Below are 25735 nucleotides of genomic sequence, written 5' to 3'. Positions count from 1 at the left end.
GCTAAATTTTCGAACCGCACAACCGGCAGCGCGGTCAGCCGCCGCCATGGGGCATAGCGCCGCGGTCGACGTCGACGATCTCATCAACGGCAAGGGGGAATGGCGAAACATTCAGGTGCGCCCGTGCACGCGCGACGCTCGGACGTCCTCACCTCGCGACGCCCGCGGAGGAATTTGGATTCGCGTCTCGCCCTCCTCGAACGAAACCACCAAACGACGCCGTCGCGCCGACTCCCGTCGCCGACTCCCGTCGCTCACCGCCGCTCCCCCTTCTGCGCGACCAGGATATCGTCCGCGTGACGTTCAAGGCGTCCATCGACGTCATACGCGCGCAAGGGGAGAAGATCGAAGCGCTCCAGCAGAAGGTCGAAGCGCTCGAGCGCGCGGTGAACGACCGCGCGCGAACCGAGGACGTGAAAGCCGCGCTCGACAAGGTCAGAAGCTTCGAGGATAACCCGCTGCTGTCCGCGTCGTCGTTCGACCAAATGAACGTCGAGATCGACGCCGCGGTTCGACGACGCGTGGACGCGGCGAACCTGGCGACGCGAGGGGAGACGCAAGCGCTCGCGGCGGCGTTGGACCGCGCGAACGAGGATTGGCGCGCCGAGCTCGCGACGGCGACGAAACGTTTGAACTCGCTCGCGATCAACGGCGCGGGGGGGATGGGGACGCGCGAGGACGAGCTCGAGAGGACGTACGCGACGAAGAGCGAGCTCGCGCTGAAGTCGGACATGAAGGACGTGTGCGCGCTGTTGGACGTGAAGGTTGGCGTCGACGACGTGAACCGCGCGCTCGCGGAGGTTTCGAGAGAGTTGGAGGGGAAGGCGAGCCTGGGCGCGCTGGAGGCGAGCATTCGCGAGCAGGGGATCATAAACGCCGGGCTCGCCGCGGAGAGGAGCGTCGGGCGGTGGATATGGAAGAGCGGGAACGTCAAAGCCGGGAACGGCGTGCCGTGGAACGTCCAGAGCGTGAACACGGATCCAGAAAACTTCGTGTGGGAAAAAAATTGCGTCTCGATCGTCGCCAACGCGCCGGGGCTGTACGAGGTGACGTTCGGATTTTTCGTCCGCAAGAAGCCGGCGATCCAGTTGTTAGTAAACGGCGAGCCCGTCATGGCGGCGGTGAACAGCGCGTCGTACGTGTTACATCACAGCAGCGGGCGGCTCACGAGCGTCGGACGGCACCCGGCGGGGAACGTCACGGGATTGACGCTGGTGGACTTTCTCGCGCTGCCTCCCAAGGCGAGGATCGCGGTGACGTACAACGGCGAGAGCGGCGGCGAGGGGTTCATATCGTTGAAGAAGTTGTGACGGATTAGATAGCTTCGAGTCTCGTTCGTCACGAACGGTCGCTCGTATTACTGCGTGAAAATCGTACCTCGATCACCAGCACGCACCAGACTGCGAGAAAACGAGCGCCCCGATGAAAATTTACGGTCACAACGTCGGGCGCGATGGAGGCTCGCCTCGCCGCGATCGCCGCGGAGGGGGGGGACCAGAAGGAGAAGACGCAGAAGTACCAGACCGTCCTCACCGAATCGCTCTCCAACGGCGGCGACGTCGAGGGTCTCAAGCAGATGGTCGTCCACATGCTCTCGGACGTGGTGCCTCTCGTGACGTCGCGGCAGATCTTGAGCACGCTGTGCTCGGAAGCGAAGAGCCTGCCCGCGGCGCAGCACAAAGACGTCGCGGAGTTCGCGCTCGAGAAGATCACCCCGAGAGTCGTGTCGTTCGAGGAGCAAGTCAGCGTCCTTCGCGAGGGCCTCGCGAAGCTGTTGAAGGACGACGGAAAAGCGAGCGAAGCGGCGTCGATGCTCGCTGGGATCGACTTAGACAGCGGGATCAGGAACCTCTCGGACGAGTACAAGCTCAGGATGTGCGTGGACATCGCGATGCTGTACCTGGAAGACGACGACGCGACGAACGCGGACGCGTTCATAAAGAAGGCGTCGTTCCTCCTCGGCGCGTGTAAGGTGCGTCTCGGGCGCACCGCGCTCTCGAACGAATCCACCCGCGGCGTTTTCGCGACTCGACGACGACCGATGATTATACCAGCACTTAACCACACTGAGGGTCACGGCCCTCACCTCGCTGTCGAACCCTCGCGTCGCGGGCTATCGGGTTACTCCGAGACACGCCGCGCGACGGAGGCTGGCGAACCGAGCGGTTAAGAGACGCGAGGCTTATAACTGGCTAGAATGAGGTCGCCGTCGAAAATGTTCGACCTAACAACGCGCGCCGCTCTCACATCTCGCTCGTCCACTCACTCTGCGACGATCCCTTGACATTCACAGGAAGGAGAAGCTTTGGAGCTTCAGTACAAGTCGTGCTACGCGAGAATCTTAGACGCGAAGATGAAGTTCACGGAGGCGTCGTTGCGGTATTACGAGCTCTCGCAAACGGAGCTCGGGAGGGATCTAGGAGACGGCAAGGTCGTCACGGAGTCCGACCTCGCGGCGTCGCTGACGAGCGCGATCATCGCGTGCATCCTCGCCGCGGCGGGACCGCAACGAGCCCGCGTCCTCGCGACGCTGTACAAAGACGATCGCTGCGCGAAGCTGCCGATATACCCGGTGTTCGAGAAGGTGTACCTCGAGCGGATCCTCCGCGCGGACGAGGCGGCGAGCTTCGCGAGCACGCTCCGGTCGCATCATCTCACCGTCGGCGAGGACGGGCTGACCGTCGTGACGCGCGCGATCAGCGAACATAATCTGCTGAGCGCGAGCAAGCTGTACAACAACATCAAGATCGATGAGCTCGGGACGCTGCTCGGGTTACCCCCCGACCGCGCGGAGCGCACCGCCGCGAGGATGATCGGCGAGGAACGCATGGCCGGGTCGATCGATCAAGTCCACGGGTTCATCGACTTCCAGGATCCGAGCGACGGGGACGTGATCAACGAGAAGTGGGACGCGCAGATCACGAGCGTGTGCACGCAAGTGAACGACATCGTGGATATGATGGAGAACAAAGGGATCCCGATCAGGTTGTGAAGCGATCACGATTTCGACGCCCGACGACGACGGCGAAATAGGACAGACTACGATTAGCGAATAAGGTTACGACGTCACCTACCTAGCACGAACGCGACTCACTCGATCTGCCAGTCGATGGGCACGCCGCCTTTCTTCTCGATGTACGCGTTCGCCTGCGAGAAGTGCTTGCACCCGTAGAACCCTCTGTGCGCGCTCAGACCGCTCGGATGCGGGCACTTCAACACGAGGTGATTCCCGTCCTTCGCGATGAGCCGCTCCTTCTCTTGCGCGTTCTTCCCCCACAGCATGAACACCAGGTTCGTCTGCTTCTTCGACAGCGACCGGATCGCCGCGTCCGTGAACACCTCCCAACCTTTCTTGCTGTGCGAGTTCGCCTGGTGCGCGCGAACCGTCAGCGACGCGTTGAGCATCAGCACGCCTTGCGTCGCCCACTTGTCCAAGTCCCCGTGCGTCGGTTTCTTGCACCCCAAGTCGTCCCCGAGCTCTTTGTAAATATTACTCAGGCTCGACGGAACCTTGATCCCCTTCGGTACGGAGAAGCTCAGCCCCATCGCTTGACCGTCGTCGTGGTACGGGTCTTGCCCGAGGATGACCACCTTCACGTTCGCCGTCGCGCACGAGTTGAAGGCTCGGAACACGTTCTTCGTCGCCGGGAACACCTTAGCGCCGGAGCTCCACTCGCGCTTCAGGAAGGTCTTCAGGTTCCCGAAGTACTCCTTCTTGAACTCCGGCTCTAAGATCTCCCTCCAGGTGCTCTCGACGAGGAGGTCCTCGATGTTCGGCGCGACGCCGTTCGCGGCGGCGACTTCCGCTATTTTCGTCGCCTCCCTCTGCGCAGCCTTGCTTCGCGCGAGCTGCTTGTTCAGCTCGACGCGCTCACGCTGCGCGTCCGTCAACGTCGAGCCTCCTTCCTTCGCGTCGGCGCCCGCGTCCGCGTTGACGACGTTCGACGGTCGCAGCGGCGCGATCGCGTCTTCTGTCGTTTCGTCGGCGTCATCTTTCTTCGTTTTTTTCGCCGCGGGGGTGAAGAACGAGCGGATGCTGCCGCGCTTCTCCGCCATCGCGGACGGAAGACGCGGACGCGGGGCGCGGGGTGAGGGCGCGAACGAGGGCGCGCGCGTGAAACAGGCGTGCGTAAGTGCCGCGCGCAGACGCATGTGCGAGGAAACGATCCGCGTCGGCACGATCGGGCTCGTCCCGCGGGCGGATTTTCTGTTCGCGCGATCGAAATTTTAAATCGAGACGTTGGACGAGCCGACAGCTTCCTCGCTTCGTCTCGCCCGCACAAGCCTCCGCGCACCGCACGCGAGCGAGGGCGGTCGACGCGGGCATCGTCCACGCTTCGGGCGCGCGAGAGCGAATCGACGGATACACGTCCTCCGCGCGGGCGACGTCGGACGCGTCGCACGACGCCGCGAGGGAAACGGCGCTCTTCGAATTCGTCGTCATCGCTTCGCTCGCTTTTTTAAAGCCGCCCCTCTGAGATTCATTCGCGGGGTCGACGGCCGCGCACGATGGCGCTCTCGGACCGCCAGTTCAAGCGCAAAGTGTTCGATGAGCTCAAGAACACGGGCACGATCGATGGGATCAAAGGCTCCCTGCGCTCGCGCCTCGTCGGCGTCCTGCAGAGGAAAGACCCGAGCGTGTTCGACGGCAGCGGCCCGTCCCCGGGGTCGCAAAATCTGTGGCAGCGCGCGGCGAACAGCCTGTACGTGGAGTACCTCAACCACCAAAACTACGGGTACGCGCTGTCCGTGTTCCAGCCCGAGTGCGGGCTGACGGACCAGCAGGTGATGTCCCGAGACGAGATCTCGAGGGTGCTGTGCCTCGAGCGCCCGTCGAGTCTGTCGCAGCACCTCCTGCGCCCCGACGTCGGCGCGAGAAACGCGGACGGCGCCCCCGCGCCGCCGTCGCCGCTGCTCCTGAACATCTTACAAGCGATCGCGGAGGTCGGCGCGTCGAGCGCGAGGAGAGAGACGCCGACGCAGACGGACGACATCTCCGGCGGTGCGAGCTCGCTGGCGTTGAGACTCGCGCAGATTGACGAGCAGCACGAGCGCGCCGTCGCGACAGAACGCCTGGCGCCGCTGCGCGACGCGGAGGAGCGAATGGCGTCGTTTCAAAAGGAGTGCGAGAGCAGGATGCGCGCGGAGATGCTCGAGCACGTCCGGCGCGTTCGCGAGCACGAGGTGACGCAAGCGCGGCTGGAGGAAGCGTCGAAGCACCGGAGGAATCTCGCGGAAGCGAGGGAGGACCTCGAACGCGTGCATTCGGACCGGCTTCAGAAGTTACGCGCGCGCGAGGAGGCGCAGATCGAGCGCGTCCGAGCCGCGGAGGCGGCGCTGGAGCGCGCGGCGTACGAGCACCGGCAACGCCTCGCGGCGGAGCACGACACCCTTCGCGGGGAAAAGGAGGCGTTCCAGCGCGAGCAGATGGGCAGGGCGATGCTGCGCGCGAGAGAGGAGGAAGCCGCGGCGCGAAGAGAAGCGGAGTTGAACGCCAAGGAGATGTCCTGGCAGTCGCGCGACTTGCACGCCACGGAGGAGGCCCAGCGCCGCGCGGTCGCGAAGACTCGCGAGGCGGAGCGCGACATCGAGAAACGACGAGAAGAGCTCCACGCGGAGATCGAGGCTGTTCGACGCGAGCGCGCGACGCTCGAGAAGGACAAAGCCGCCGCGCTCTCCGTCGTCCTCAGCGGCGGCAAGGGCGACGCCGCGACGGACATCCTCGTGATGCAGATCGAGGACCTGCGAGTGCAGCTGGACAAAGCGAACGCGGCGCTCGCGAAGCGTGGGGAGGCGACGATGTCGCCCGAGGCGCCGCAGTTGATGCTGGACGACGGGAGGGAGAAAAAAATCGAAAAGAAGTACGCCAAGACGGTGGCGGCGTTGCACCGCGCCGAGGCGGACGCGGAGACCGCGCGCGAGGAGGTGATCCCCCTGAGAGTGGAGATCGAACGCATCGAGTACGAGAGAAAGGAAGAGCGCAGGGAACGCGGGGAAGCGCTCGCGATGGCGGAGGCGTTCAAAGTGCGCGCGGAGGTGGCGGAGAAACGCGTCGACGACGCGGTGAAACGCGCGAAGGACGCGTGGGCCACCGTCGAGAGCACGAAGAAATTCATGCGCGAACTCATGGACGAAGAGGTCAAGAAGCGCATCTACCAGGAGCAGCGCGCGAACGCGCTTCGCGCCGCGGCGGAGATCCCCGGGGTGACGCCGGAGCAGCTCGGGTTACAGCGCGGCCTCATCGACGGCGCGAACGCGCTCGTGGACGAGAACGGGGAGTACGTCTCGCACAACACCGCGGTGAATCTGATGATGAAAGAGCTCGAGGGGCAGCACCAGACGCAGAAGGAAGCGCTCGCGGCGTACGAGCGCAAACTCATGTACGAGAGGCAGATCGAGGAAGCGACCGCGAGGATGGACGCGGCGAAGCTCGCGGCGAACAAGATGAGGGACGAGGCTTCGAAGAAGGCGCAGATCGAACGCGCGGTGTTGGAAGCGGAGATCACGGCGAGGCTGGCGATGGAGGAAGCGGCGAAGGTATCGGGCGAGTCGTACGCGGACGCGTACGCGGACGACACGTTCGAGGCCGCGGACGAGGAAGTCGCGGCCGTGGCGATCGACGCGCCGGCGGTGACCGCGTCGCCGCCGAAGTCGCCGAAGTCGCCGACGTCACGCCCGAAGTCGCCCGTGGGGGCGAAGAGTCCGAAGAAGACGTCTCCGCGGGTTTCGGGGGAGATTGAGGAGGTGTACGAGGAGGACTTCGTCCCGGACGAACTAGAAGACGAGACGGGGGACGACGTGTTTTAATTCGTAAACGACGTCTACGCGAAAGCGCTGCTAGCTAGTCTATCCGCGCGCTCACTCGCCGCCGGACTCCGAGTCTGAAGAGTCCGACTCTGAAGTGTCTGCCTCGTCGTCGCGGGGCTTTTTCCTCGAGCGTTCTCTGCCGTACCCCGCTTCGAAACACGACCCCAACCACCCTTTCTCCCCGTGAAACCCGCGCTCTTCCGCGGCTTCCTCCCCCCCTCCGCCGCATCCGTTCGGTTCGTCGCCCTCTCCGAGCATGCGATCGAACACCCTGCCGGAGATGACGCACATCTCGGTCATGCCGTCGTGGTCCACGACACGTTCGCGGCAGCTGTCGTCGCCGCACACGTGCGCCCTTCCCGTGCGCTCGCACACGAATATGTCCGACCCGAACCGCGTGTACGAGCACCCGGTCGCGACGCTGCACCGGTGCTTGGACTTCGCGTCCAAACCGTCCCCGAGGCCTTTCGACGCGCGCCAACGCGAGACGACTTCGACGTCCGTCAGCAGTCCCGCGGCGTCCCTCCGCGCCGTCGCCGCGTCGGCGCTCGGCGCGGGCGCCGCGAGCGAGCGCTTCGCCGCCTGCATCTGCGCGTACAGGTGCTTCTGCGACGGCGGCGCGTTCGCGACCGCTTGTCGCAGCTCCCTCGCGTCGTCGACGAAGTACAGCGCGCGCCAGCTGTGCGCTCGGCGTTGCTCCTTGGGCTGTCCGAAGCGCGCGGCGTACGATCTTCGCCAGAGCCTGTCGTCCTGAGCGGGCCCTCGCAGGTGTCGGCACGTCGTCGCGACGGACGTGAGGTCCTCGGGGGCGAGGAACGCGAACACGTGCGCGATGATCTCCCTCGGCAGGGACGCGAGGCCCGATCCTCCTCCGGTCGTCGTCTCCGACGCCCTTGCGGCCTTCCTCGCGGGCGCGTCGTCGACGTCTGGGGTCTCTTTCCTTTTTTTGTTATTTCCCGCGAGGGTTGTCTCGTCGTCCGCGCGTCCCGCTTCCACGAGCTCGGCCTCGAGCTCGTCCGCGAAGTCGTCGTCGCTGTCGTTCTCTATCTCGGGGACGAGCGCGTCCACGGGGTGGGCGACCGCGGCCGCCATGATGGTTCGGCTGCGGTCGTTGTGGTCGTTGTGCTCGGGTTGATTATCCGTCACTGATCATAACCGTGACAGAAACGTGACTCTGACTCCAGTCTAAAAGCCCAAACGTAACCTGGGGAGAGGCCACCTGGAGAGGCCCAAATTTCAATTTTTTTCTGCCCCTCGGGGACCGCCGCCAACTGAAGACCAAGAGGATCGTCGCCCGCGCGAGCGCGCCCTTTCTCACGCGCGCGCGACTCACACCGCCGCGCGTTACCGCTCGGACCTCGTCGCGTCGCCGTCGAAGCTCCGGAGAAACCATGACCGCCTCGACTTGCGTGCTCGTGGAGACCGGGGACGAGGATCCGCTCGTCTCCGTCGCGACGCTCGTGGACGGCCTCGTCGGGGACGCCTCGGGCAAGATCGCGAAGGAGTGCGCCGCCCTCCTCGAGGCCGGGAAGTTCGTCGACGCGGTCGGCAAGATCATGGCGCACGGCGCGAAGCTCTTCGCGGACGCGTCCGAGAAAGACCTCGAGGCCTCGGTCCTGATCGTCGGCGGGCTCGCGCAGAGGCTCCCCGCCGCGGACGCCGCCGCGTGCGTAGACGCGCTCGTGCAGGCTGCGCTCGCGAGCACCGAGCGCGGTCCCGCGCGCGCGAACGCGCTGTTCTCGCTGTACAACATGACCACGGACCTCACCGCGCGACTCGCGATCTTGAACAAGATCCTCGCGTACGTCCGCAGCGCGAAGCTCGGGACGCTCGTCGCGCCGCTCGCGAGGCACGTGGAGGACAACTACGCGTCTTGGAATCTCGACCCCGCGGCGACGCGCGCGATGCTCCAGAGCATCTTCTCCATGCTCGCGGAGACGTCCGTGACGACGGACGTGAACGACGCCGCGTCCGCGCGCGTCCTCGATCTCCAGCTCAAGTACCTCGCGACGTACAAGCCCGGGGAGAAGCTCGACGCAACCGCGGAGGACGTCGCGAAGGCGACGGTCGTGTCGTTCGTGCGTTCCAACGACATGCTGTTCAAGTGCGACCTTCTGGGGTACCCCGCGATCAAGGCTCTGAAGGACACCAAGTCCGCGAACGTCCTCGGGTTGCTCGAGACGATGCTCACCGGCGACGGCATGGGCGCGTTCGCGGCGTTCGCCAAGTCAAACGGCGACGTGTTCAAAACCCTATCGGTGGACGAGGCGGAGTGCGCGGGGAAGATGAAGGTGCTCGCGCTGTGCGCGCTCGCGGAGAGCGCGACGGCGGCGTCGTCGTCTGGGGAGGTGACGTACGCGCAGGTCGCGGCCGCGCTGCAGTGCGCGGACGGCGAAGTCGAGGGGTGGATCGTTCGCGCGATCGGCGCGAGGCTGATCGAGGCGAAGATGGATCAGCTGAGGGGCGTCGCCGTCGTGACGCGCGTGACGCACAGAGTGTTCGGCAAGGAGCAGTGGGCGAACCTTCGGGCGCGGCTCGACGTGTGGCGGGAGAACCTGGCGGGCGCGGCGGGCGAGGTGTCTAAGGCTTTAGACGCCGGAGCGGAGGCCTTGGTCGCGCACTGATGAGGCTTCGTTATTATGATCCGTAACTCTTCATTCGACTGTTGAAACACTCGTTCGAGATCGCTAAAGCACGTCGTCACTCCGACCAAAGAACCGCGACGCCGTTCTTGTCCGCGGTCGCGAGACCGCTCTGCCCCCACGCACACGTCGCGACCGCGGCGTCGTGCCCTCTCAGCGTCACCTTGAGCCCTTCGTCGGACAGAGACCACACGAACACGGCGCCGTCCGCGCCCCCGGCGACGACGTGCGCGCCGTCCGGGGACACGCACGCGTTGGCCCATTGCGTCCAGACTCTGTACCCGCTCGCCTTGATTGTCTTCACGACCTCGCCCTGCGCGCCCCCTCTGAGGTCGATCAGCTTCAGCGTGTGGTCTTTGCCGCTCGTCAGGAACTGGGCTCGGTTGTTCGGCATCGCGGTCACGGACGTGACGTGCTGCTCGTGCGCTCTGACTTCGATCGGATCGCACGCGTTCCCCGGCTTCCTTCGCACGTCCCACACCCTCGCGGCGCCGTCGAAGTGGCCGGTGACGACGACCCCGGCGCCGTCGCCGTACGTCACCGCGTTGCAGTTGCTCGCGCACATGATGCTCGCGACGCAAAACCCTTTGTTCAGGTCCCACACCTTGATCGTTTTGTCGTGCGAGCACGACGCCGCGCGCGTGTTTTCAAACGGCGAAAATCGCGCGGCGCACACCTTCTCCGCGTGACCTCGCAGCGCGTGCCTGCACTTCCCGGTGACCGCGTCCCACAGCCGAATGGACTTATCCGCCCCCGCGCCGAGGACCGTCAGATCCCCGCCCCCGCCCCCACCCCCGTTCTCGCCGCCGCTGAAGTCGACGTCGAGCAACGCGCCGGCGTGACCGGCGAGCCTACCGGGGCCGGTCGCGACGCCCGAGCCCGCGTCCCACAACGACACGACCTTGTCGTCCCCCGCGGTCGCGAGGACGTCCCCTCCCGCGGTGAACGCGACCCTGTGCGTGCCGCCGACGTTCGCGCGTATCACCAAGCGCTTGCGCGCGGGGAAATATCCCCCGCTCCGCGCGCGCGACCCCCCCTGCCCCGGCGCGGTCGTCAGAGAACGCATGCGAGTGCTCGACGCCGCGGAGAGATCCGCCGCCGCGGCCGCTAACTCCACGGACTGCTTCTGTCTCTGAAGATCTTCGTACAGGTCGTTGATCGCGTTCATCTTCTCCGCCTCCGACAGCTTCATCTGCATCACGCGCTCTAGAAGCTGCTGATTCTCGCGCTCGACCGCCTCCGCCTTCGCGAGCGCATCTTCCTTGTCGCGCGCTCTCGCCGCCGCCTCCGCCTCGGTCGCCTCCGCGAGCGCTCTGGCGCTCTCGAGCTCGCTCGCGAGCGCGTCCCCGCGTCTGATCGCGTCGTCGCGCTCGCGCTCGGCGAGGACGAGCGCCTCTTTCGCGACGACCAGGTCTTCGTCCGCTTTCGCCTGGCGGTCCCTCGCGACGATGACTTGCTCGGAGCTGTCCGCGTGTCGCTTGTAACTCTCCGCGAGCTCGGTCTGGAGCTGCGCGACGCGCGCGGCTTGCTCTTGCGCCGCCTCGCCTCGCGCCGCCGCGTCGTTCGCGATCTTTAAGTTCGCCTCCGAGGTCTCCTTCCCCTGGGTCAGCTCCGCGCACTGTCGCTGCAGCGCGGACGCGCGCTCTTGCAGAGCTCGAGCGTTTGTCTGCGCGGATGCGTGCGCTTCGAAGACGTCTTTGAACGCGACGACCTCCGCGCGGTTGCGCGCCTGCAGCTTCGAGAGCAGCGACGCCGTCGTGTCGCACGAGGGGGAGGCGGCCCCGCCGCGGGTGGGGGTCTCCATGACCCGCCAGCCCTGCGCCTCTCCGAGTGTTCTGGTGCAGATCTCAGTTTGCGTTTGTCGCGTGTTAACTTTCCGCCCCCCGGTTCCAGCGACAGGGGACACAAGTCACCGACACACGACCGCTCCGCGAACGATGCCTTCGGTGCAGCAGGTCGAAGATCTCCTCCGCGCCGCGCTCGAGGCGGAGACGGTGAAGGTCACGGACATCAGCGGAGAGTAGGGCGGCGTTCTCCCCGAGCCTTCTCCGTGCGCGTCGTCGTCCAACCACCGATCGCCCTTCGAACCGCATACGACTGACCCTGACGCGACCGCTGTGCGTGACCCTATACCTAGCTGCGGTGAGAGCTTCGAGGTCGAGGTCGTGAGCAAGCAGTTCCAGGGGAAGCTCCCGATCGCGAGGCACAGGCTCATCCACGACGCGCTGAAGAACGAGATGGCGTCGATCCACGCGCTGTCGATAAAAAAGAGTCAGACTCCCGAGCAAGCTGCGGCGGCCGCGGCGCAGTGACGATCGCGCGCGAAAAGTTAATGAAGACGTGCATGTAGTAAAAGCTTCCCTTCATCGTCAAAGTACTTCTGCTAGAAGACGCACTCGGACCCTCTCCAGCGTTCGACGTCGAGAGGTAGAGGTGAAATCTCTGGTCGTCGACGCCGTCGCTCTTTTTTCGTTCCCTCTGTGCTCGTCACAAGTGATAGGAGAATACCTCGCAGTTCTTCATGCTCTTGTGCCCGCCCGTCAGCTCTTTAAAGAACGTGGAGTGTCCGAACACCACGAAAACCTTATCCTCTCGGCTCATCAGCCAGTGCCGGAACCGATCGACGCGTTCCTTAAACTTGTGCGACGGCTCGTGCGACTGAAACGTCTCTCGCTCCGCGTCGTTCGGTCGGTGCACTTGACTGTACCACCACACGTCCCCTGGCAGCCGCGAGAGCCCGAGCGCGAGCAAAGGGAACTCGTTCATGAGGATCCCTTTGTTACGCCCGATATCCCCGGACGTGCTCACCTTCTCCGAGAGGTGCGGATGCACGATGACGCGTTCCCCCCAAGCGGCCATCTCCGCGGCGTCAAACTCGAGCGTATCCGACGGCGACGCGCCGACGGCGTCCGGCGCGAGCTCGCCGAGCTCCGCGCTCAGCGTTCGCTTCGCCGCCATCGGCGCGGGCGTCTTCTCGTCCGAGAGCATCCTCGCGACCGCTCTGCCGCCGCTCGCTCCCGCGTCCGCATCCGCATCCTCCAGGCATCCGCGTCCAGGCGCGGGCGTCGTCCCCGCCATCGGCACCGCGTCCTCGGATCCTCCGTCGTCAGCGTATCCGTTTTCGTCGCTGCTTCTCCCGGCGGCGGCGCGGGACCCTTTCCCGCCGTGGGAGAGACGGCTCTTGCTCCTTCCCGCGAGCGGCGGGCGCCCGGCGGTGTTCGCGCACGCGGTTCCGCCCGCGGCTTCGTTCACCGCCGCGGCTCTTCTCTTCTGCGCGTATTTCACCTCGAGCGAGGACTTGTACCCGTGCACGCACGTCTCCATCGCGCGCGTCAGCGCGGACGTCACCCACACCGCATCCTTCGGGAGCTTCGCTAGAAACCCGCCGAGACCTCTGGCTTGGTTCACGCCGAGCGTCGTCAGCGGCGCGTCGAATATGTTCGGCTCGTCCCACGACCCCGGCCCGCTGATCGCCTCGTTGTACGTGCTCTGGCCGTGCCTGACGAGGTGCACGATCTTTCGGCCCTTCACGAAAATCGGGTACAGCCGTTGCGGCTGCCTCAGCTCCAGCGCGGCGACTTCCTCGACGCTGCTCGGCAACGCGCTCTGGCCGTCCGACACCGTGCTCTCGCTCCGCGACAGCGTGTTCGCGAGCGCGTCCCCGGGGGACATGATGTACTGCGACCCTCCCAGCTCGCCGGGGCTCAGCGTGATGTCCTCGCCGCCGAGGGAGTCCACCCGCCTGTGCCGGCGTCGCGGCGTCGCGTGCACAGACGACGGCGCCTGCGCGACGGCGCGCGGATCTAAAACGTCATCCCCGCGCGCGTCCCGGTCCGCGGGCGACGTCGCGAGTTCTGATTTACCGCGTTCGAGCCTGTGGGATCGATGAGAGGGTAGGTGGTGGAGTCAGCGTGCGCGTTCGCGAGTGGAGACGTCGCGCGCGCGTGCGCGTCGGGATTTGAGTTTTCAAACACGGCGGAAACGTGCCACGATTTCGTGACTCGCGAAATCTCGCGCGAGGCGTCGCGTGCGCACCCGTCTCGCTCCGCGGACTCGACGCCGAGGTCGCCAAATGATCTGCTGCGCTGGATGTTAAACCCTGTCGAACGCCAGCGGCGAGGGTGGGAGAGCGTCGGTCGGCGACGGGCGCGCTCGAGGGGAGCGTCGCGAGAAAAATGTGTGCACCCGCGGCTGACACAGACAGGTGGTGAGATTCGCGTTCGTGCCACGACGCGGCCCGCGCGCGACGGCGCGCCGTGCCGCGCGCGATCGAGTCTAGAGTCCGGATGCGATCGATCCAAGGCACGACGGAGACGACGCGCACCTGGCGTGCGACCCGGGGTGTGCCGCGACGGCGAGTTGTTCGCGTCCGCGTCGTAGCGTTCGTCCGCGTCGTTCGTCTCCGCAACGGACGTCGAGGGGAACGGCAGAACGTTCTCGGATGACGCGCGCGGTTTCTCCACGCGCTGGCGCTTCGCTTCGTGCGACTGCATGACGCTCCGGAGGCGAGCCGCGCGAGGTCGGTGATCCCCCACTCTCCGCGGGGTCGCCGCCTCTGGTACGGTCGACCCACCGTGCCGCGGAGTGACCCGGCGCGGCGGCGATCTTCCAACCGCGTTCGAACAGAGGCGAGCGCGGTTCGCCTTCGCGAACAGAACCACTGCAGTCTGCTCGCGAACGACTCGAACTGAAGGCTGCTCGAAGGCCAGTTCGTCATCAGTTCCGACGGACTTCGCCACACCCCCCACGCGCTCATGGTGTCGTTCATCGCGCGCCGCGCGTGCGCGCTCGCGTCTCGGGCGCTGTCGACGCCCGTGCGATCGGCGTTCAGCTCGAGAATCGACGCCGTCGCGAGCTCGACGTCGTCGCCGGGATCCGACCGTCGCCGTTGGGCGTCGTCGAAAACGGAATCCGACGACGCCGCTCGCGGTGACATCCTTCGCGGCATCCCCGAGCACCGCGAGTCTCTCGTCGAGGAGGATTCGGAACCGGCGACGGAGGACGATCTCGCGCGCAGAAGAGCCGCGGCGGTGCGGCACACGCTGAAGCAAGAGATGGGCACGGAGCGCGCGTCGCTCACCAAGCTTCTCGCGAAGCACGGCGTGAGGATCGCGGGAGGCGTGGACGAAGCGAACGCGCTCATGGACGAGCTGCTGAGGTGGAAATCGGAGGTGGTCGTCTCGGGGGAGGGAAAGTGACGCGCTCGCGAGTAGAAGCGGCGGCGGCGCGGGCGTGATCGTCCGAGAGCGGGTGTGGCGTGTAGAGAGGGGGCGCGGGGCGGGGGTCGCACCCGCGTAGAGGTTGTAAGCGAACTTGAGACACAACGAGCGAGCTGTCTCAACAAATTGAAAATCGATCCGTCCACTGATCTCGTCGCGCGCTGCTGACGGACCGTCGCCGGGGGTCGGCGACGCGCCAGATGGGCGGCGGCAAGACGGTGGGGTGCTGCTCGAGCAAGACGAACTCGCCCGAGGGAGACCCGAGGTCGGATACGATCGAACCGGACGAGGATTCGGTTCGACGAAAAGGCTTCGAGCGCGACTCGTTTCGCGCCCTCTCGGGCGCGGACGCTTCGCCGCTCTCTTCCCCGCCGAGTAGTCCACCCCGGAGTCCTCCGCGTAGCCCTACTTCTAGCCTTAGAACGAGCTCGGATGTGGAAAGCCCCGGCGGCAGGATGAAGTCCGCGAGCGCGAAAGCGAGAGCCGCGGGCGCGTTCGCGAGCCTCTCGGACCACGACCGCGCGAGCGTTCCTTCCTCGCGCGAAGGCAGCATCGCGGGGGCTTCCCCGCTCGCGTCCCCGCTCGCGTCCCCGCCTCCGAGCCCCGCGCGCAGCGTGGACAGCGCCGCCGCGATCGCCGCGCTGAAGTCCGCGAGCGGCAAGAAGAAATCAGCGGGCATAAAGGCGAGGGCGCTCGCGCTGTTGGGGCGAAGTAAGAAGACGATCCTCGTCGACGAGCCGCCCCCGCCGGAGCCGGAGCCGGAAACGCGGGAACCCGACCCGCGTGATTCCTTCGCTCACGACGCGCGAGCTTCCGCCAGCACGTATCCTCCGGATTTCATGGTCGTGCCCGCCGCGCTCGGCGGCGCCGCTTTCGCCGGCGAGCTCCTGTCCTTGCGCGCGGCGCTGAGCGAAAAGGAGTTGGAAACGTTGGAGCTCCGCAGGGCGCACGCGGACGCCGCGGAGCGAACGTCGGAGGCGAGGCGAGAGAGCAGAAAGTCCGCGAGCGCGCGCGTGGACGCGATGAAGCACATGCACGCGGCGATGTCGGCGCGAGACGACGCGCTCGCGGCGGCGAAGGACGCGACGCAGAGATCGGAGAGGTTACGAGCAGAGCTCGTCGCCGCGAGGAAAGGCGCGAGGGCGGCGAAAGACGCGGCGGAGAGATACAAACTCGAGCTCGACGAGACGCGGACGCGCGTGAGGGACGCGGAGAGACTGAGCGCGGAGCTGAAGTCCGCGCGCGGGGCGGCGACGGCGAACAGACTCGCCGCTCTGGAACACAGGAGGAATTACGAACTCGCGATCGAACGCGCGACGAACGCGGAGAAGGCGGCGGCGCGAGCGAAAAATGACGCGGCGATCGCGCGGAACGAACGAAACGTCGCGCGGTGCTCGTCCGTGGACAAAGACAGCTCCGAGTCGACGCGCTTGAAGGGCGAGCTCGATGCACTTCGCAAGGAGATGGAGGACGTTCGCGAGAAAGCCGCGCGGGCGACGGCGAGGGCGGAATGCGAAGCGACCGCGGCGAGGGTCGCGCGCGACAAGGCGCGAGAAGACGCCGAGAGGGCGGCGGCGGATGAAAACGCGCGCGCCGCCGCCGCCGCGGCGAGCGCGGAGGCGCAGTCGGACATCGATAAAGTGCGTGCGGACGCGCAGTCGGTCATCGGTAAAGTGCGCGCCGACGCTGACGCTGCCATCGCGAAAGCGAACGCGGAGAAGGAAAAGGTGGAGGCGGAGGCGCGAGAACGCGCGGAGGTGTCGCGGACGGCGCAGTCGAAAATCGCGGATCTCGCGCGCGCGCAAGACGTCCTGAAAGTTCGAACGGAGCAGCTTTTGGAGCGCGTGGAGGAGACGAAACGACACGCGCAGTCGCGTGCGGCCGCGGCCGCGCGTCACAAGGCGACCGCGCGCGACCTTCGTCGGCAGCTCGACGAATCCGAGACGCGGCTTCGAGCGGCGAAGACGCACATGGAAGCGGACGCGCGCAGGGAAGCGGAGCGAGAACTGAGGGAGATCAGCGCGAACGTCGGGGTGATCGCGAGCGCGTCGCCTTCGCCTTCGCCTCGACCCGCGTCGCCGCCCCCGCGGCCGCCGCAGTCGCCGGTTACAGACGCAGCATCGCCGTCGGTGGCGATGACGACAGTGCACGAGGTGGACGAGAAGCATCGAGACGCGGGGGGGAGGGCGTTCGCGAGGGACGCGCTCGACGCCACGGACGCGGGCGTCGTCGAGGAAGCGACTGCGGTGCTCTCCGCCGCGCTTAGGCGGTGCGTCGAAGCTAACGTGGACTCGGGTGCGGACGTGTTTAAGCAGTGGATGATCACCGGGAACGACGATGACGCCAGCGCCGCGTCCGCGCTGCTCGCGGTCGCGCACTGCGCCGCGGGGGCTCTCGTGACCGCGAGCGCAAAGGCTGAGGAGTTCGAAGACGCGCTCGCGGCGTGCGAGAGCGAGAGGGACGCGTTGACAGCCGCGGCGGCGGGTTGGGAAGACGCGGCGGTCAAGGCGGATGCCGCCTGCGTGGCTTCTCGACAGGAGTTGCGAGTAGTACGCGCGACCGCGGCTGCGGCGGACGAACGCGCGGATATGGGCGGAACAGAGCTGCGAGCGACGCAACGGCAACTCCGCGACGCGGAGGAGCAAATCGCGAAGCTGGACGAAGTTCTGCGGCGGATGCACGCGAGAAGTTTAGGTCCAGGGTCCGCGCGGGACGAGAGTGGAGAGCGCGTCGTTCGAAGAGCGAGATGATGAGCGTGCACATTGCTGCTAGTTCTTTCACAATCGCCCCGTGTTAACTATTCGTTCACTTGTCGGCGGCGGCGGCGGCGCGTAATTCGTTCACCCGGACAACCCGGTGTTCTTCTCTGAGCTCCTGTTCGAATGAGAAGACGGATCGAGTTCGTGGAGAGCACCGGTGATGGTAGCCCAGTTTGGGTCCGTCCGAACCACCGGCTCAGGCTGAGTCGCCTCGACTACTTCTTCGTCATCTTCGTCCTCTGACGACTCGTCGAGGAAGTATCTCTTTCGCTTCGCCGCCGAGACGTGTTTCACCGCGCCGGCGGTTTCGGATACGCCTTGCTGATGGGGTGGCTTCGGTGGAGACGCCACCGGCACGACTGGCGTGTCCTCCGACTCGTCCCGCACGACAATCGCCGCGTCGTCTTTAACCTCAGCCTCCTCTTCATCCTCATAAGTCTCGGGGACGTGCTTAGTGAACGTCTTTATCTCGTCCAAGTCCTCGTGCGCCTCTTCCTCGTCCTTCGCGCCGCTGAGTTCTACCACCTCCCGACGAGCCGGCTCCTCTTTCTTCTTGGCGCCGTAAAAATCTGCGGCGCTCGCGCCGCCTCCCACCTCTGCTCGCCCGAGCTTATTCCCTTGCCCACTGAACCACCGACGTTCTTCTTTGTTGGCAACCATCTCGACAGCCGCTCGCTCAAATCCCTTCGACTCCCGTTCCTTTTTCAGCTTTTCCTCTTTGACCCTCGCCGCCGTCGCGAAATTTTCGCGTTGCCTCACAAGCTCCTCGTAAGACGAGATGTTGACGCCGACGTTTTCCAAGGCAAGCTGGATCGCTTGCCATTGCTTCGCATCGCTCGATGCTTCCGGCCCAGTCTGCAGTGCCTCGAGGACTTTTTCGGTGATCTGGACACGCATCAGACTCGCCAGTTCTTTCACGAACCAAGAGCCGCGTAAGAAGCCCGCGTCAAGCGTAGACCCCTCGGCGACCGGAAGATCTTTATGAGCCGCGTCAACATCCGCGACGGTCAACTGTGTAGGCATCGACTCCAAGAATTTCTTGATGCAGATGAGGAGGAAAAGACCGCAATCGGAGCCGTTATCTTGCTGCGGAATCCTCATGCGCTTCTGAGGTAACCTCTCCTTCGTGAACTGAAAGAGATCCACTGTGCTGCCCCTGCCGTCTTGGTTCCTGAGAGCGATTCCCACACGAAAAGTTCATCGATCAGTTGAAAGGGGACACGGTCAAATGTTGAAACCGAGGGATGGGTGAAAAACGTTTGTGTAGAACGCACCTGATCAGGTTCTCATGCCGTGGGTTAAGCCGCGCCCACTCCATGGCGAGATACTCGCGAAGCTTACCGCACACGAAACTCGTTTTATGACCGCCAGACATGGAGTCGAGATGCAGCAGGTAAGGCGCCGGGTGATGCGTATTTTTCTCATCCGTCAGGTCCATCGCCTCGTTCACGAGCTTCGGCTGGCACAAAATGACGACGCTCCAGTGCAGGTGCTGATGAATGGGAAAAAAAACGAAATCCTTCTCGAAGATGTTCACGCGGCGCTTCTTCGATTCCGTCCACTTCGTCACCGCGTTATGCGCCGCCCTCTGCCTCATCCCGGGCTCGCAGTCGTACACCTGCGCGAGCTTTTCGAAAAAGAAAGAGTTGAAGAAGTGGCACCTACCCACGTTCGCTTTAAACTTCGGCTCTCGTTGGAGCCATTTGATGTAGAACTCCACGACGCTGTCGTTCAACATCTCGCCTTCTTCGAGCGCGATGGTATCGCGCGACGTCAACGTCACCGGGTCTATCTCTTTGTCGCCCGCTGGGAACGACGCCGAGCACTCGCCGATCTGCTTGGAGATGTTTACCTTCACCGTCGAGCGCGTCGGGCGACTCGAACGCATCGTGACCTCGGGCTCGAACTGAGCCCCGGTGCCGCGGCCGCCAGCTCCAGCGTCGTTGTCGTCGTCGTCCGAGAGCACGATGGGTTCATGCGTCGCCTGCGCGGCGGCGGCTTTCCTCTTAGGCTTACTCCCGCTCGTCCAGTTCGGATCCGCGTCGACGCCTGGATACACGCTCGGCGGTTTCATCCTCTTCTGCGCGCGAAAGTCTTCGCTCTTGTCTTTCGTGTACCCGGCGATCTGTTCCACCACGGTCATGCCTTTCTGAGGACCGCCTTCCAAGTGCAACGGGAACCCGCTATTCCTCGACGCCACTCCTTTCCCCCTCCGCGACTTAAAGAGATTTTCCCGAGCCGCTGCTTCCAACGCCTCCTTCTCTTTCGCCTCTTGTCTCAAGCGTTGCTGCTTTGCGGCGTCGTTCTTCCACGACTGATTGCGGGCCAAGGGATTGGACTCTGGTGAAAAGTCCGGGTCTTCTGGTGACGATATTTGCTTTCGCTCATGCTGCTGAATCTTATGCAGCTCCTCCTTGAGCGGGATCATCTCATCGAACAGAGCGACCGTGAGTTGCAGACCCTCCAAATCGGTGCCCGCCTTGACCTTCCCAATCGTCGACACGTACCCGTCGCGCCGCCTTATCAACTCCTTACATGTTAAATGCTGTGATTGATGGTAGTGTTCGGAGGCTTTCTTGAACTTCTCGGTAAACTTAGCCCTCACGGCGTCGAGATCTGCTTCGACTTCGCTTTTCGAGCGACGGGGTGCCATCTCGGCGAACGACCGCGCGATCTGTTTTCGTCGAGATCTACGGAGACACCGCACGTGTCAGGCGCATGCCGTGTTGCGAAACAGAAAGGCGGTTCGATTCGACGGATCTGACGCTACGTGCGCGCGATCGAACACGCCGGCGTGCGCCCGGCTGTGGCGCGAGAGAGGTTGGGCGCCGCGTGGCCTTTCAAACGAACGAAAAAATGCAGGGGGTGCCCAAACTGAACGCGACACCAGACACACCTACCAGACACCCTCGCTCCAGATGACTGCAAACGGTGGCAAGTGTTTTCGTGTCGCGTTCATAAAAATATTATTACGTTCTATGCTTGCTACGAGATGATCGATGCTTCCTCGCCGGGGATCGCACGGTGGACCCGCGAGCTAGATTGCTATCGCATCTCCACGTCCTTCGACCTGGAATACCCGCTCAGTCGTGCTTGAGAACGAGCTCGAGATGAGGAAACCCGCTGCTCGCTTTGTACCGATGAAAAAGCTCCTCGACCTTGGCGTAGTACTCCACGCACACGCGAGCGACGTCCTCCTCCGCGGCGACGCCGTCGGGACTCGGCGGAGGGACTTCCACGGGCTGCCCGACGACGAAGCTCAAAGGCAACGGCGCGGGCAATGGCAGAAACCCTTTGTATCCCGCGGGAAGGAACGGCATCGGAAACCCGAGTCGCTTGGTCGTCCACCGCTGCGCGGATTTCCACTTGATGATGTTCCTGACCGCCTGCGACTCGCCGAAGACGAACACCGGGACGAGGTGTGCGCCCTCCTCGATCGCGATGCGAATAAACCCCTTGTGCCGCGTGCACAACGTCACGACGTGATCGTCGACCCCCCCCACGTGCTCGACGAGCTCGGCTTGTCCGCCGGGGCACAACACGACGGCGCCGCGCTCGCGCAAGCTCCTCAGGAAACTCTTCCTCGAGACGTTCCTGGCGCCCGCCCACATCACGACGTCTCGGAGCAACGGCACGCGAAATATGACGTTCGCGCCGAGCGTGACCGGTGACGGTATGGAAGGGAAAAGCGACGCAAATTGCGGTGTGTGATGGAACCAACACGCCCCAGCCGGAAGCATGCCGTGAGGGTGGTACCCGAAAATGACCCGCCGCGGGGAATCCCCATCGCGTTTTTCCCCGTCTTCGTCGTCTCTAACGCGCCACTCCTTCCCGTGTCGAACGACCCGGCACTTCCCGTGCCACCTCCGCGCGACGTCCTCCACGACTCGCGTCATCCAGTGTTGAAATCCGATCCACGACCGATACCCCGTCGACCCGGGGGCGCCGTAAAACGTTGGCGCGTACGCGGCGGCGCCGATCGCCAACACCGTCGCGCTCCACGCGAAGCTCGGCGCCGTTGCGAGGACGGTCGTGATGAGCGCGATGACGATGAAGTGCGGGGCGTGTATGACGTGCATGACCAGCAGCATCGTCGCGAACTCCCGCCACGACGACATCTTCATCGACGCCGCGCGCTTGGACGGGCTCGACGGCGGCGACGACGACGGCGACGCCGGCGCGCCCGCGCCTCTCGGGACGAAGTGCAGAAGCGAACACGCGGTGATGATCTGCGCGGCGAACCCCGTGCCGCCGGAGACCCAGGACGCGATCGCGAGAAGCTTCAAGCCCGTCTCTCCGATCGCCGCCCCGCCGCCTCGAATCAGCGCCGCCGAGCTCGTGCGGAGGATGACCGCGGCGACGACGACGCACCCGGCGACGCTCAGCGAGAAGCACGCCCAGCCGAACGCTTGTAAGAGCACGAACCGTTTCCCCCCGGTGCCGGGTTGCCAGAAGCTCCAGGCGTCTCCGCCGCCGAGCGCCCAGCGCAGACGCCCTCCGACGCCGTGCGTCACCGGCACCGCGATCGCGAAGCACGCGAGGGCTAAGACCGTGAACCCGAGACGAGCCGCGGGGGCTTCGCGCGAGTTCTTCGCCGCGAGGAGAAGCGCCGCGCCCGCGAACGCCAACGCGCAGCACAACGCCGCGATGACGGTCGTTCCCGTGTTGCTGATCTCGACGGTCGTCGTGGACGGCTGGCGGCGGTGTCCGCGTCCGTGAGTGTTCGACGACCCTCGATGGTACGTCAAAAGCGACGCGACCATGAGCACCTCGCTTATGAGCGCGGAGCAGATCGACCACTCGTGAAGCGTGGGCGAGTCGAAGTCGATCGAAAACGGGACGAAGCGACTTCCGAGCGCGAGGAGGCCGCACGTCGCCGCGACGGCGAAGAACGTCCAGCTGAAGCCTTGGAACACCATGAACCGCTTTCCTCCGCTGAAGAAGATGTTCCGAAACTTCCACGGAAGCGACGCGCCCGCGTGCAGCCGATGGCCCGCGACGCCGTGCGTCACGGGCACCGAAGCGACCGCGATCGCGGTGGCCGCGAACATCATAGCGTCGCTCCAACCCGTGTTCATCATCGCGCTCGTCTTCGCGGGAGCACGCGGACGCCGACGCTGAAAGGCCGCGTTAGTCGCGGTGTATCACCGACGCGGTGAATGCACGTCCGCCGCCGTGCGGCCGCGGCGCGGTCACTGAGATCCAGTGAGCAGATCCGTAAGTCAGTATGAGCTCAGTTCGTCAGATCGCGGTCGACAAAGAAGACACGAGTTACCGGTTCGGTCGACCTCACTCGATGACGCCCGCGCGCGCGGGTCCGCGCGTCGTTTTCGCCCGCGTCGCGCGCCCGCATCGTGAACTCGAGCGTCGCGCGGCCGCGATGTCCTCGGCTGGCGCGCACAGAAGGGCGACGGTGCTCGTGGGGGACGTGCACGGGCATCGAGCGAAACTCGTCTCGCTCTTCGAGAACCTCGAACGCGAGATCGGGGCGGAGAGGTTGAGCACCAGCCGCGTGGTGTTCCTCGGGGACCTCGTCGATCGCGGACCGGAAACGAGCGGCGTTCTAGACTTCATCGCGTCGCTTCCCGCCGTGCACCCGAGCATGGAGGTGAGGATACTCGGAGGCAACCACGACCTCGGGATGGCAACCTTCTGTTCCCTGTGGCGCGTCGACGGCGGGATGCCTCCGCCGGAAGGGTATGTCGCGCGCAGAAAAGAACCGCCGCTGTGGGTGGACGCGACCGACAAGAACGAACACGCGCGCATGCATTTACAAGGAAGGAGATGGGGCGCGTTCGAGGCGGGGACGCGGAACGCTTTCGACAGCGAAGCGACGTTCGCTTCGTTCGGCGTCGACCCTGGCGACCCGCGTCGGCGCGAGGCGCTGCTGTCGTCGCTCCCGGAATCTCACGCCGTGCTGCTGTCGTCCCTCGAGTTCGTCGTCGAGCTGGACGACGTCGAGGATGACATGCACCCGGAGGTGAATAAACTCATAGCCGTTCACGCGGGGTTGGAACTCGAACGTCCGATCCCGGAACAACTCGAGGCATTGCGCGAACGCGTGATTCAGCAACGCTGGATCGAAGCGCTTCAAGGTCGGACGAACGTTGGACGGCCCGCGAACGTCGGCGTAAACGTGCTCGTCGCGAGCGGACATCACGGCATCTTGAAGACGGACGGTAAATGGCTCGTCGTGGACGAGTGCGCAGGGCTCGACGAACGACAGCTCGCCGCCGTCGTTTTACCGGAGCGCGCTGTCGTCAAGTCTCATTGAAGAAGCAGAGCGGTTCAGTCGAATACCTTCTAGCAGTTAGTGTGTTTAGCCTATTCATATCGGATACTAGATCTAGTTCGAAGGACGCGACCATTCCGTCGAAGCGACTCGTCCAGGGAGCCCTTCGAGGTGCGCCACAAGCGGTTCGAGCGCGGGAGGCACGGGATCTCCATCGCGCCTCCACGCCGCCTCGAAATTTTCCCCCGCGGCGAGTTGAACGACGTCCGCGACTCGCGTCAACGCGGCGCGAAATTTGAAGACGAACGCATCGTCTCCCCTCACGTCAGCCTCGGAGTACGCCCGCGCGATGTCGCTCCAAAGCTCCGCGGCGTGTGCGGGCACTCGCGGCCACGTCATCGTGCAGATGAGCTCTAAACACGAAGCCGCCCCGAGCGCGGTGTCGTCGTCTCTTGCGTGCAGCCACGAGAGCAACGGCGGGAACAAACGGTTAAGATGCGGCGCCGTGGACAGCTTCGCGGCGGATATCAACGCGGGAGCTTCGATCACCCACGCCGCGGCGACTAAAGGTTCGTGACTCCGCGAGTTTGCCGCATCGATCATCACCGCGAGCGCGTTCGCGAGTTTCGGTTCATGAGGGTCGTCTGAAGACACCGCGATCGTCGCGCGGACGTGCGCCGCTGCCGCAGCGCCGAATACTTCTGTCCCAGATCCACCCAGTGTGTTCGCCGCGGCGTCGAGCAGCGCGGCGCCGTGCCATCGCATCTCCGTTCTGGTGACCGCGGCGACGAGAGCCACGAGCGCGGCGCATCCTTCGCGCCTCACCGCCGGACTGTTGTGGTCCATGGCCCGCAGAATGCACGGCACGACGCGAGACACGACTCCTCCAACTCCGCCGTCTTTGCCGCTGCCAACGCGACCGACCCAAGGGTATCCCGCCGTGGACAACAACCAATGTAAACGCACGGCGGCGATTACGGATGTCTCCACGGAAGCAGGTTGCAACGTTGCCGATATGTCCACGGGTAGTTCCGGGGTTGGAGGTCCCGGTGCGCGTTTGTCGCGAGCGCTGGACTCACCCGCCCAGCGCTGCTCCGGCTCTTGGGCGAGACAGTGCGCTATGGAGGGCGCGGCCTCGCTCAGGCACTTCGCTAGGATCTCGCGCGTGAAGTCGCTATACTCGGAACCGCTCGATGTCGTTGCCCCAGAAGCGCGAGATGCGAAAGTTCGCTGCAGTAACACGCGCGCCGCTTCCGCGGCCTCTGGTGAACTCCACCCTGGTAGACCGCCTGCTCCGTGAACCGTCGCCGCTTTCGCGTACGCTGCCGCCGCGAGCGCTGCCGCCGTGGCGACGCTCATTATCTCCATGTCAGTGTCATCATTCAGAGACGTCGACTGGGGCTCACCTCCGTCTTCGTTCTCGACGCCCGCAGTTCCTCTCCCCGCGGGTTCATCGTCGTCGATCAACTCGATGATGAGCGGCGGGCGTTTGCCAGACGGAGGCGGCGGAGGAACATCCACGGACGAGCGCGCCGGAATGTCTGCACCTTCACGTCGCTCGTCCCGTGGTTTTCGCGGCGGGTGCCTCTCTTTGTCGGGTAAAACGCCGAGGATAGCGCGCAATAAGTTCATTCGGACCGCCGCCGCGGCGGCCCCGCGCGGCGCGGACTCGGCGGCGGTTTCGTCGGCGACGAGATCGAGTCCGTGGTCCGCGCGCGCGGTAGCGGCCACGATCGCGGAGGGCGGTTCCAACTGCTTCGCGATGGCGTGCGCCGCGGTCAAGAACGCCCTTCTTCGCGATGCGGCGGTCTTACTCCATTCGCACGGCGACCCGGACGGCAACGACGCGAGCACGTCAAGCGCTCGAATCACAGCCTCGAGGGCGTCCGCGGCGCTCGGGTCGTCGTAACCGTCCGCCACGGTAACGGCCGCGGTGACGAGCGACGCGGCTTCGTCCGGAAGTCCATCCGCGCCGATCGGTGGTTCGGACTTCCAACGCGCTTCGAACGTTACGGCGGCGGCTCGCAACGCGCTTGCCTGCGAACGAGTTGGGAGGGGACAAGTGTGAAAACGTGA

General features: G+C 65.0%; 15 protein-coding genes across 15 annotated transcripts; 8 read left to right on the top strand and 7 right to left on the bottom strand.

Moving 5' to 3' along the window:
- Positions 1-46: 46 nt before the first annotated feature.
- MICPUCDRAFT_60633 (uncharacterized protein) lies at positions 47-1310 on the top strand (the record flags this gene model as incomplete). The annotated part of the gene is made up of 2 exons (XM_003061121.1): positions 47-115; positions 285-1310. 2 exons carry the CDS (start codon positions 47-49, stop codon positions 1308-1310), a joined length of 1095 nt encoding a protein of 364 aa, XP_003061167.1.
- A 143-nt stretch (positions 1311-1453) lies between these two features.
- On the top strand, positions 1454-2992 carry MICPUCDRAFT_19598 (uncharacterized protein; the record flags this gene model as incomplete). Its single annotated transcript, XM_003061120.1, has 2 exons — positions 1454-1972; positions 2294-2992. 2 exons carry the CDS (start codon positions 1454-1456, stop codon positions 2990-2992), a joined length of 1218 nt encoding a protein of 405 aa, XP_003061166.1.
- Positions 2993-3090: 98 nt separating this feature from the next.
- Positions 3091-4056, bottom strand: MICPUCDRAFT_20077 (uncharacterized protein; the record flags this gene model as incomplete). The annotated part of the gene is made up of 1 exon (XM_003060864.1): positions 3091-4056. The coding sequence occupies one exon, from the start codon at positions 4054-4056 to the stop codon at positions 3091-3093; it is 966 nt and encodes a 321-aa protein (XP_003060910.1).
- Positions 4057-4295: 239 nt separating this feature from the next.
- OFD1 (basal body protein) lies at positions 4296-6827 on the top strand. Its single transcript, XM_003061119.1, has one exon. The coding sequence runs from the start codon at positions 4510-4512 to the stop codon at positions 6805-6807; it is 2298 nt and encodes a 765-aa protein (XP_003061165.1). The 5' UTR covers positions 4296-4509; the 3' UTR covers positions 6808-6827.
- A 31-nt stretch (positions 6828-6858) lies between these two features.
- Positions 6859-7899, bottom strand: MICPUCDRAFT_60629 (uncharacterized protein; the record flags this gene model as incomplete). Its single annotated transcript, XM_003060863.1, has 1 exon — positions 6859-7899. The coding sequence occupies one exon, from the start codon at positions 7897-7899 to the stop codon at positions 6859-6861; it is 1041 nt and encodes a 346-aa protein (XP_003060909.1).
- A 299-nt stretch (positions 7900-8198) lies between these two features.
- Positions 8199-9431, top strand: MICPUCDRAFT_60628 (uncharacterized protein; the record flags this gene model as incomplete). Its single annotated transcript, XM_003061118.1, has 1 exon — positions 8199-9431. The coding sequence occupies one exon, from the start codon at positions 8199-8201 to the stop codon at positions 9429-9431; it is 1233 nt and encodes a 410-aa protein (XP_003061164.1).
- A 76-nt stretch (positions 9432-9507) lies between these two features.
- MICPUCDRAFT_19797 (uncharacterized protein) lies at positions 9508-10515 on the bottom strand (the record flags this gene model as incomplete). Its single annotated transcript, XM_003060862.1, has 1 exon — positions 9508-10515. The coding sequence occupies one exon, from the start codon at positions 10513-10515 to the stop codon at positions 9508-9510; it is 1008 nt and encodes a 335-aa protein (XP_003060908.1).
- Positions 10516-11386: 871 nt separating this feature from the next.
- On the top strand, positions 11387-11761 carry MICPUCDRAFT_60626 (uncharacterized protein; the record flags this gene model as incomplete). The annotated part of the gene is made up of 2 exons (XM_003061117.1): positions 11387-11469; positions 11587-11761. 2 exons carry the CDS (start codon positions 11387-11389, stop codon positions 11759-11761), a joined length of 258 nt encoding a protein of 85 aa, XP_003061163.1.
- A 36-nt stretch (positions 11762-11797) lies between these two features.
- Positions 11798-14013, bottom strand: MICPUCDRAFT_48052 (PGAM phosphoglycerate mutase). The gene is made up of 3 exons (XM_003060861.1): positions 13774-14013; positions 13485-13548; positions 11798-13323 (listed from the first exon to the last, which is right to left on the bottom strand). The coding sequence occupies exons 1-3, from the start codon at positions 13940-13942 to the stop codon at positions 11937-11939; spliced, it is 1620 nt and encodes a 539-aa protein (XP_003060907.1). The 5' UTR covers positions 13943-14013; the 3' UTR covers positions 11798-11936.
- A 190-nt stretch (positions 14014-14203) lies between these two features.
- MICPUCDRAFT_41237 (uncharacterized protein) lies at positions 14204-14647 on the top strand (the record flags this gene model as incomplete). Its single annotated transcript, XM_003061116.1, has 1 exon — positions 14204-14647. One exon carries the CDS (start codon positions 14204-14206, stop codon positions 14645-14647), a length of 444 nt encoding a protein of 147 aa, XP_003061162.1.
- Positions 14648-14868: 221 nt separating this feature from the next.
- On the top strand, positions 14869-18139 carry MICPUCDRAFT_60623 (uncharacterized protein; the record flags this gene model as incomplete). Its single annotated transcript, XM_003061115.1, has 1 exon — positions 14869-18139. The coding sequence occupies one exon, from the start codon at positions 14869-14871 to the stop codon at positions 17416-17418; it is 2550 nt and encodes an 849-aa protein (XP_003061161.1). The 3' UTR covers positions 17419-18139.
- A 43-nt stretch (positions 18140-18182) lies between these two features.
- On the bottom strand, positions 18183-20220 carry MICPUCDRAFT_48051 (uncharacterized protein; the record flags this gene model as incomplete). Its single annotated transcript, XM_003060860.1, has 2 exons — positions 18741-20220; positions 18183-18312 (listed from the first exon to the last, which is right to left on the bottom strand). The coding sequence occupies exons 1-2, from the start codon at positions 20078-20080 to the stop codon at positions 18183-18185; spliced, it is 1470 nt and encodes a 489-aa protein (XP_003060906.1). The 5' UTR covers positions 20081-20220.
- Positions 20221-20510: 290 nt separating this feature from the next.
- Positions 20511-22508, bottom strand: MICPUCDRAFT_60621 (uncharacterized protein; the record flags this gene model as incomplete). The annotated part of the gene is made up of 1 exon (XM_003060859.1): positions 20511-22508. One exon carries the CDS (start codon positions 22506-22508, stop codon positions 20511-20513), a length of 1998 nt encoding a protein of 665 aa, XP_003060905.1.
- A 299-nt stretch (positions 22509-22807) lies between these two features.
- MICPUCDRAFT_19876 (uncharacterized protein) lies at positions 22808-23701 on the top strand (the record flags this gene model as incomplete). Its single annotated transcript, XM_003061114.1, has 1 exon — positions 22808-23701. One exon carries the CDS (start codon positions 22808-22810, stop codon positions 23699-23701), a length of 894 nt encoding a protein of 297 aa, XP_003061160.1.
- A 29-nt stretch (positions 23702-23730) lies between these two features.
- MICPUCDRAFT_63299 (uncharacterized protein) lies at positions 23731-25291 on the bottom strand (the record flags this gene model as incomplete). Its single annotated transcript, XM_003060858.1, has 1 exon — positions 23731-25291. One exon carries the CDS (start codon positions 25289-25291, stop codon positions 23774-23776), a length of 1518 nt encoding a protein of 505 aa, XP_003060904.1. The 3' UTR covers positions 23731-23773.
- Between the last annotated feature and the right edge of the window lie 444 nt (positions 25292-25735).

This window comes from Micromonas pusilla, assembly GCF_000151265.4.
Source record: "Micromonas pusilla CCMP1545 genomic scaffold MICPUCscaffold_9, whole genome shotgun sequence".
In the NCBI taxonomy this organism is placed as follows: Eukaryota; Viridiplantae; Chlorophyta; class Mamiellophyceae; order Mamiellales; family Mamiellaceae; genus Micromonas; species Micromonas pusilla.
Note: the sequence above shows the minus strand (reverse complement) of the source record. Positions and strands in the feature narration are given on the sequence as shown.

Excerpts from the sequence above, each read along its gene's own strand:
- OFD1 (XM_003061119.1), top strand. The coding sequence starts at position 4,510 with ATGGCGCTCTCGGACCGCCAGTTCAAGCGCAAAGTGTTCGATGAGCTC.
- MICPUCDRAFT_48052 (XM_003060861.1), bottom strand. The coding sequence starts at position 13,942 with ATGCAGTCGCACGAAGCGAAGCGCCAGCGCGTGGAGAAACCGCGCGCG. Across the intron at positions 13,549-13,773 it reads CACCCCGGGTCGCACGCCAG|GGTTTAACATCCAGCGCAGC; the intron begins GTGCGCGTCGTC and ends GGCGTTCGACAG. Across the intron at positions 13,324-13,484 it reads GAGTCCGCGGAGCGAGACGG|GCTCGAACGCGGTAAATCAG; the intron begins GTGCGCACGCGA and ends TCGATCCCACAG.